General features: G+C 38.1%; 2 protein-coding genes across 2 annotated transcripts; both read right to left on the reverse strand.

Annotated features, from left to right (window-relative positions):
• Window positions 1-3,450: 3,450 nt before the first annotated feature.
• On the reverse strand, window positions 3,451-5,206 carry LOC113316249. The gene is made up of 3 exons (XM_026564467.1): window positions 4,702-5,206; window positions 4,310-4,623; window positions 3,451-3,918 (listed from the first exon to the last, which is right to left on the reverse strand). Exons 1-3 carry the CDS (start codon window positions 5,204-5,206, stop codon window positions 3,451-3,453), a joined length of 1,287 nt encoding a protein of 428 aa, XP_026420252.1.
• Window positions 5,207-7,881: 2,675 nt separating this feature from the next.
• Window positions 7,882-8,757, reverse strand: LOC113316250. The gene has a single exon (XM_026564468.1). It carries the CDS (start codon window positions 8,755-8,757, stop codon window positions 7,882-7,884), a length of 876 nt encoding a protein of 291 aa, XP_026420253.1.
• Window positions 8,758-9,083: the final 326 nt, after the last annotated feature.

A 9,083-nucleotide genomic window follows, 5' to 3' on the forward strand; every position in this document is an offset into this window, starting at 1 on the left:
ACTAAGTTAGGAACATGGAAACACGCCCAACTGAAGCTGAGAAGAAATTGATGGACTCCAATTTGAAGGTAGTGAATGTAAGGACTTCAACTGAAGCTGAGAAATTTATATGGAAGTTGTGGATTGGTGTTGATGATGTATATTTTTTGTTTTTTTGTTGTTTTTGCAGGTTGAGAATGTAAGGAAAGAAGTCGAAATCCTGAAGAGTTCTTTATGTGACTCTTTATAATAGCGATTTAATGCCTGGTGATCCTGAACTCCACTTAAGGGTTAAATGACCCCATCAGTGTCTCAACCCGCTGAGTATGTAGATTCTTACGTAGGAAAAAGGGGCAGTTGCTAGGACTGTGTAATCCTCTTGTTACCTTATTGGAAGGAACTTTATAACTACTAACTAGTGGCCAGTTTCCTATTAGACCTGCATATGTATGTACTTCCTTATTGGAAGTATATATACCTTATTGCTATATATACTTATTGTGTGATGATTGTTGAGTGCCCAACATATAGTTACGCGTTGACCAATATATGAATTATAGAAAAGATACTATGGTTTTTCTGCTAACAAAGGGATATCTAAATATAATTTTGATGGGTGTTTGACCCCCTTTGAGATGGTAACATTTTGAACATTATGTATTCATTAGTTTTCTTAGAAAACTATGTTGAAGAATTTGAATTATGGTAGATAAATACCTTTCTATATTTTATGAAAATGTATGTTCGTCTGATTCGGGATGTATTTTGATAGTTTTGTTCTGGACCAAACCTAAGCTGATGGTTTTGTAAATTTATACTCTGAAGTACTATCTTGCTGCATTGCACTTGCACAACAACTTCAGTTACTACCAAGTAAACTGAACAAAAGATAAAAGGTATACTAAATTACCATTCATACACATTGGTCTAAATAAACTTTTTTTTTACCATAATACTGCAAGAGAAAATGATTGATTTTACTACCACTCCAGTTACATATTAGTCCCATGTAGAGCAGAATACTTCTTCCGATTAATCAATCTCCTATTAAGTGAGTTATTCTCAGCTCTTATAGAATTAACACATTTGACCAGATCATTGTATGTATGGTGTAATAGATCTCCAAGAGGTGGAAACGGCGTAACTGGAAGACCCAACTCAGATGTTTCCTTTCTTAATCTACGACCTTCTTCAATCGAGTCATACCATTCCTCACAGGACATAACTCCATTGGCAGAAGTATCCAGATTTGTTAAAGACAAACTTGAAGAACCCTCATCCGCTGGTTTTGGTAGGTTGTTGGTTTGTTGGTTGCTTTGACGTCTTGTTTTTGAAGGAATTTTAGAAAAACATTTTTCCAAACATGATTTGCTCTCTGATCTTGAACCCATGTGATCGAAGTGGGTAGTTTAAATTGTAAGGAATCACTCCTAAGGGTTAGATGTCATATATATATATGTATAGAATTGTAGACTGAGAAAGCATCTTCCTACCTCACTCATACCTATGTTGATTGATTTTCCTTTTGTTTATATTTTTTTTTCTTTGTTATATTAAATGACTCACCCATTTGCTTTGAAATTTGAATAATCATTTACTTCCCAACTCCCACACCCCCACCTGCTTTGACTTAAAATAAACTATCGACTGCCACAATAATTTGTCCCTTATTGGACCATTTTTATGCACAATTTTTAATAGTGATAGAGGTAACGGTTTGTCCCCTTATGGCATGGAGGTGCTGTGGCTAATGTGATGAAAAGAAATTGGTTTTCACTTTTCAGGTACAGATGAGAGGATTTGAAGGAAATGTTGTCAATGTGTGTAAACATTACCCATGAATGGGACAATCTTTAAATTTCCTTTTTTTTTCTTCCTTATCTCTTTTGTTTTTGAAAGGTAACACAACCCATAAGCTGCCAACAAAAGACTAATTCGGAAATGTGAAAAAAAGAACTTTTTGACTAATTGTAATTAGTCAAAAACAGCTTGCTTTTTTCTTTTCAGTTACACATGAGAGGTGAACATGAGAGGCGCCAGCTATATTTAGTTGGCATTAAATTCTACATGTTTGCCAACATAAGTATAAATGGACATCATTCAGATTCGTCTGTGCTTAATAATCTCTAGGGTAAAGAAAATCATTGTTATTAGGTACATTTGTTTACAAGTTTTTATCTCAAATCATCTGAAAACAATGGCAGGATCCTCTCAACAGTCTGACGTAACCTCACTTAATTCAACTGCCCGAACAAGAAATCAATATACTACCATATATGGGAGGAATGGTGTTGCGTCAGATGGTGATGAGTTTGTTGACTCTAAAAAACCTATTGCTAAGCATGTAGTAACTAATTTCTACACAACAAAAAACGGTAGCCAATTTTGTCAGGAGTGGTTTGAGTTAGTAAAGGAGGATCGCCAGTTACGTGAAGAATGCAACAGGTTAAGGATCTCAGTCCCGGAGTCATGTATCATTCCTTATCATGGAAGAGGCGTATGGATCAAAGAAGAGAATTTTTGACAGAGTTTGTTTCAAGATCTTGCCCTTGTTGAGCTCATGAATGGTGCAATGAAGAGCGACATCCGAAGGCACAAGAACGCAGAACTTGAAAAGAAAAGTGATGAAGAATGGTTTAAGATAATGTCTGATTAGTTTATTTTATATTTGAAGTCATTTTTATTAGGTACGATGGAACTGTTTTTACTTCTAGGTTGTCCTAGTTATGGCTATATAATTTTCGTTGTTTCAATAAGAAAAGTAAATGAAAATTAGCACGTTTAAAAGAGTGCATCACCTAGCTACCAATCACTAAAACAACATGGTAATAAATGATTTTTGATTCTTGTAATCAGTTCACATGAAACATGCCAGTAAAACTTATAATGAATAAACATAAGAAAACTAAGGAATTCCTTTTTAAAGGGTAATTCCCAAATTCAATTACAGAAGACCTACTTTCCGAAATTTAAGGTTTAATATCAAGTCTGAGAAAAACTAATTTACCCTGAGGATGAAAATATGACTAAATCCACTCTACTAATGATGCCGCCTAAACTATTTCAAACAAACATAACAAGGTAAGCAATGTCAGCAACCAAAATCACTCCAATTCTAAGCCTTGGGAAATGTTTGCTGTTAGCATAATGCCCTGTATGGTGACACCTTGAACAAGCTCTTTTCTTTCTAGGTTTTTCAATGGCAGACCTTTTCCTCTTGATGCTCCGACGACCAACTTCCGGTGTAGTTTTTGGAGGAAGCACCACCCGTTCTGCCACCTCCGCTGGGACATCCCAAGTTTTTGGGCTCAGCACACCATAGATTTTAGGTTCATACATAAATCTCCAAACCGATGTTTTATAATATTCCCCACAAAGGCCTTCTTCTTTTATCTTATATGTCTCACACACTGCAAGTACGTGGGGACACGGAAGATGCTGATAGTCAAACACTTTGCACGTGCAAGACCTTCAGTCAAGATAGACGGTGTGCTGCTCTTCATAGTAACCCTCTTCCACTTCGTATTCGTCCCCATCGACATGGAAAGCCACAAACCTTTTTGTCACAGCCCACCTTTCTTTGATTATATCCCGTGCATGTTGACTCAAAGGATCTTGCCGATCACGAGCTAGTTGTCTACGTTCGCAGAACCATTCCATAAGGAACCTGCGAATGTAATAGACTAAATGGCAGATTGGAAGACCTTTAACATCAGTTATTCTTGAATTGAAAGTTTCACAGGCGTTTGTAGTCATGAGAGTAAAACGACTTGTTCTAGCCTTCACCCTGGCCCACATTTCCGTTCCAAGATCCACTACAGATTTTAAAGCAGCGGGGATCACTAAACCTAGGTCTCTCATAGCAAGTTCATAGTCATCATTGCTAAACGCTTTTGCAGCTCTTGTAAATGCCACCGAAGCCGTGGCGTTGTGGTAGGTCTGTTTGATATTTTATGCAAGGTCAAACATTACAGGATTGACCTATAAGTACAACATGAAGCTTGCATATATATATATATATATATGTCTGAAATGTATCATACAACAGGGTGTACAAAAAAACTTGTTTGGACTGTACATATATGCAATATGATGCTATTGATGCTACAAAACTTGTTCTGGCACCTCCGCTGGGACATTATATGCAATATGATGCTATTGTCGTTGACTTCATAACTCTATCTAGATACGCACACATAAAGACCTACAGTCTGATAAGTTATACTAAACACAAATCAAGTTTAACGTTGTATCCATTCAGATAACTAACATCAAATCTATTTAAACACAAAACTCGTGTGTTTATAGTATATAAAGTCTTGTTAAATACCTGAAAGATGGTGGATGCAGTATACTGATTAGCACAAGGAAATGCCAACCTTATGGCTCTACCGATCGATGGGTTCCTGTCTGTTGCCACAACAACATCTTCATTCATAGCATACTTATCGCAAAGTACTCCGACTAACTTTCTCATAAACCATTCCCAAGATTCATTATTCTCTGAATCAACAACAACAAAAGCAATTGGATAGATCGACTCGTCGGGATGCATTCCAACGGTCGACAGTAGAACTCCTTGGCGTGGCCCTGTAAGATGTGTACCATCAACCGCAAATGCGGGTCTGAAACAGTTTTTGAATCCTTTAATACATACTCAAAAAGCAAAGAAATAATATATAAAAGAATAATCCGAATCAGTTACAATCTCGGTAACAGTACCCTTGTTACGAGCACCAAGCATGTGAATATAACCAACGAGGTGTTGGTACGATTCATCAGGGCTACCTTTGATCAGCTCAATACCAGGCTTGCAAGCGTTGTATTCCTTCCAGTAATTGATAACCACTCCATAATCCCTTTTTATGTCCTTAACCAGTTGTTTGGGCGTAAATGCCGCATCCAGTTCTTTGAATTTTTTCTTGAAAAGCTCTGCAATTCCAGTATCGGCCGCTTTGGTTCTTAATTCAAGGTCAGTCCTTTTGTTGGTTTCACAAGTATGCACATCGTTTGCAACTGTGAGTTTCCACCACCCACAAGAATCTAAGGGAACTTCTAGCAGACGCCACTCGCATGTCTTGTCTTTGCATTTGGCAATAAACCTCTGGCTGTCGGATTTAAAATCTTTGTACTCAAAAGTTCTTTCTACTTTGGCTATTGCAAGTATAAGTTTCAGCTCCCCCTTGCTTTTGAAAGTGTTACCCACACATAGATCATTGTACTTCATATCCTTCGGGGGTTTAGGAATATCCAGAACCGGCGCTGGAGTTGTTTTCGCATCATGAAGACATCAAAGTTTCTTGGCTGATGGAGTCATTATTGGTTCAAGACATCTCCTAGCCTTTGGACCACTAGTACTCGCTGAAAAAATAAAACATTCAACATTAGTGTGACTATTTGGTCAGGAAAAACATAATAAAAAAGTACAATAATAAGAGGGACAAATAAACGTACCTTTAACACCACCATCTCCCTTGATGGTTTCATTCTTGGACTGATAATCCTCATTGGAACACGACGTGAGATTGTTAAGAGGGGTCAATAGAGTGTGGGGAAGCATCTTGGATCCGTTGTAATCTCCAGTAGTTGTTTTGGGAGTCACGGGAGGAATATCTACTTTTACTTCTTATCCATATTTGCTTGGGACTCCACATGTCTGGCCAACATAAAAAATCATCATTTCTTCACTAACAATCTTAATCCTTTGCTTAAATGAGGTTCCCGGGACATCTATGAGGCCATACACATCAAAACAAGGTTTGTGCACGAAACCTAAAACATCCATTGCTCTCTTCTTCACATCCTCAAAAGTGTACTTATCAGGTACCCCCGCAAGATGTGTCATACCTTTGTAGTCATCATTACCTTTTTTGTGCACCCATTCACCATTGTAGTGGATGAGAACAGATTTTCTTATCATTATGGCGATGACAATTTAGGGTTCTAAAAGCAACTGCATTTCACAAAACATACTATCAGTTATATACAATATAATCTTCTTAAGCAAAAAGTGAATTACCAATCAATTCCTAAATGAACATTGAAATCACACAACTAAACCCTTGATTACAAATACTGATGATCTACTAGATCGCATGCCTATTTCAACCAACTATTTTCCTGTAACCTATCCTTAAAAAAATTTAGCAGAAGTTAACACATCCTAAATAAACAGAGGCCAAAATTAAGATCATCCTGTATCATAAACCCTACATAAACTAAGTAACCAAACCACAAAATTAAAGATAACCCATACCTTATTTCACTGTAAACTATATAAATAAACATGGATTTAAATCCCCAATGTACATATTTAAAAACCCTAACTTTGAGTTTGAAATTTAAATTAACCAAAATTTAATATCGAATTTGAAAGAGCTAAAAGTTAAACTCAAACATTGAACACTATATAGATCCTTCCTTCTCTATCTCAGTTGGATGCTTAGTAAAATATACAACCCTGGATTTCATGGTGTGGCAGCTGCCATAATATGAACACAATAAAAAGGACAAGAAATGTATAAGATGGTGAAAGAAGAAGAAGAAGAAAAATAGAATAATAAGAAGACATGTCCCTGATACAGAAGTAGAACTTCAAGAAGATGAAAGATCAGGGAGAAGAAAGCTGAGGGAATGAGGGTAAAGAATTATTGGAACCGCTTATATTGACCAATAACAAAAGTATTTACAATATTACATTTAAAAGAATTATTTTTAATAAAACACATATGACAACGGTTGTACTGTGTAACGAGGTGCAAGGGGTGGAGTAATGTGAAGGTACTCACCCTGTAACGGGATGTAAGGAAGGTGAAGCGTTAGGGTCCCGACAACGTGGGTCCTGACCCTAGTAGAAAAAGCAGTAAGAAGAACGGTAAACAACAGTAGAGAGGGGGAATGGAACCTGGGTTATATAAACAAAGGTTTAAGGGGTGGAGTATTGTTAGGTCCTTACCCTGAATTAAAAGGTCCCGAAATTGATCATCCTACTTGTCACCTACATGGCGCCTAGGTATCCCGTGGAGAAAAGGTCCATACCCTGGAGTGAAAAGGTAGAGACCCTTGAAACCTTATTTAATTCCATTAACAAGATTATTTTAATATTATCCTAAGAGTCCATTAAAGTTCTCCGGACCATTCACTGGACCCTGATAATAAAATATTAATTAAAACTGGTCTTACTTTATTATTTTTTTTCTACCTGAAGACTTTGCGGAGGTCCACTAAGGTCCTCTAAAGAGTCCTGATCTTTTTCACAGGACCCTAATACTTAAATACAAATAAAAAAAGTGATTTTTAATTTTTTATTCAAATTATAAAATATTTTTAATAAAATCCTAGGGTCCAGTGAAGAGTCCCGACACTTTTATTAGGACCCTGGCACTGGAAACCAGACAAAAAACCACTTGTTTTAATTTTTGAATGTTGGAAATAATAATAAACAACTAAGGGTCCTCTACTTTTAGGGGCATAAATGTCATGTAGTGGCATTTTTGGTAGGTTGAAGATAGGGATGGCACCTTTGGAATCTGGTTTCCGAGAGTGGCATTTTCACCAATTGAGCCCTTGTAATATCGTTATTTATCCTTCAGTCACCGGAATTGTTTGTACTTTCTATAAAAGCACTGAAAAAGTATTTTTCTCCAAAATATCGAGTCCTAACTAATATAAATATGGGTATAAATGTAGCACTGACGTGCTTATCAGGTATCCCGTATTGTAGCTTCGTGGCTCATGATTTCTTCGTTTTGACTCCTTGTACCTTTGTTGATGAATCCACTCCTGATCTCCACTCAAGACGGCCACAAGCTTCGTTGGGACGGGAACTGCTGTCACTCCCTTTCCTCGCCCGAGTTCATCCTCTACTGCGTGCACCGTCCTTGGTAATAGACTAGAATTCCCTTATTTCGCTGGGGCCAACGTCATTTCGCTGACCTGCCTCTGGTTTTCCTCCAACGCTATGTATTCCTCCTGGTACTCCCTCAGCTCATTCATCGTTATCGAGTTTCGAATAATGAATATCTGTGTGTACAGCAGGTCCGTTGGGATCAAAGCATTCATGAAGGCTAAGATGAAGTTTTTTTCATCAACTCTCCCGGCTAACTCGCTGCACACTGTTCTCCATCTCGTGACCAACCCCCGCAAGCTTTCTGTTGGCCTTCTCCTCAAGTTGAACATTGTCTTTATCCCTGGTCTCAACAAGTTGTTTCTTATGTACGTCGTCAAGAATATCCACTGAAAATCTTTGAATGATGATATTGAATTTTCCGGGAGTCCATCGAACCAGGTTAATGCCTCCCCTGTTAAGCTCGCGGTGAAATATCGACAAAGTACTGCATCATTTCGGCCCCATTGCATCAGCGAAAGGGTATATTGTTTCAAGTATTGCACTGCACTTTCCGATCCAATGAATATGCTTGCAAGCATTGGTAATACGCATTTCTCCGGGATGTCCGTATGCATGATCTCATAGGTGAATAGCGACTTATCTGCTTCCTCTATTGCTTCTGCTAACTGTACTCTTCCACCTCTTCGTAAGTTATTAATTAAAGCCCTCATGTCTCTCAACTCGTTCAGGACTTTTTGGTTCAGGTTTCCTCCATCCTCCTCATGGTGACGACCTCTTATCACGCTAAGCCTCCCTTCGCCTGGTCGTCGCCTTTCCTCCTCGTCTCGAGTAAGGTTCACCCGACGTTGCAGTTCGTCCTCCTGCCTCTGATCTTCCCATTGTGATATCTTCAATGCTCTTCTCAATTCTCTTTGTTCGTCTTCATTCATTCGTCTTCTTCTTCTTTATCCTCCTTCATCCTCCTCGTGGTCATATCTCGTTCGCCGCAGTTCATCTTCCTCCGAAGATACAATGTTTCCTTCCGAATCTATGGCATTCATCTCCATTTTTTCGTTAATTTTCCGGTTTTGTTGCCTCAACCTAGAATTATGCCTTTCCAACTGCACATGATGTTCCGCCAAGTCCCGTTCCCGTTCTCTTTTATGATGGAGCGTCTCCCTTAGCTGGTCCAACGTCATGTTTTCTTCTCCGATATTCTATTCCATCTCCTCGCGAGTCATCTCCTCCTCGAAAACGGTGTATATCTCGTATGTGT

The sequence above is a fragment of the Papaver somniferum genome, chromosome 10, assembly GCF_003573695.1.
Source record: "Papaver somniferum cultivar HN1 chromosome 10, ASM357369v1, whole genome shotgun sequence".
Classification (NCBI taxonomy): domain Eukaryota; kingdom Viridiplantae; phylum Streptophyta; class Magnoliopsida; order Ranunculales; family Papaveraceae; genus Papaver; species Papaver somniferum.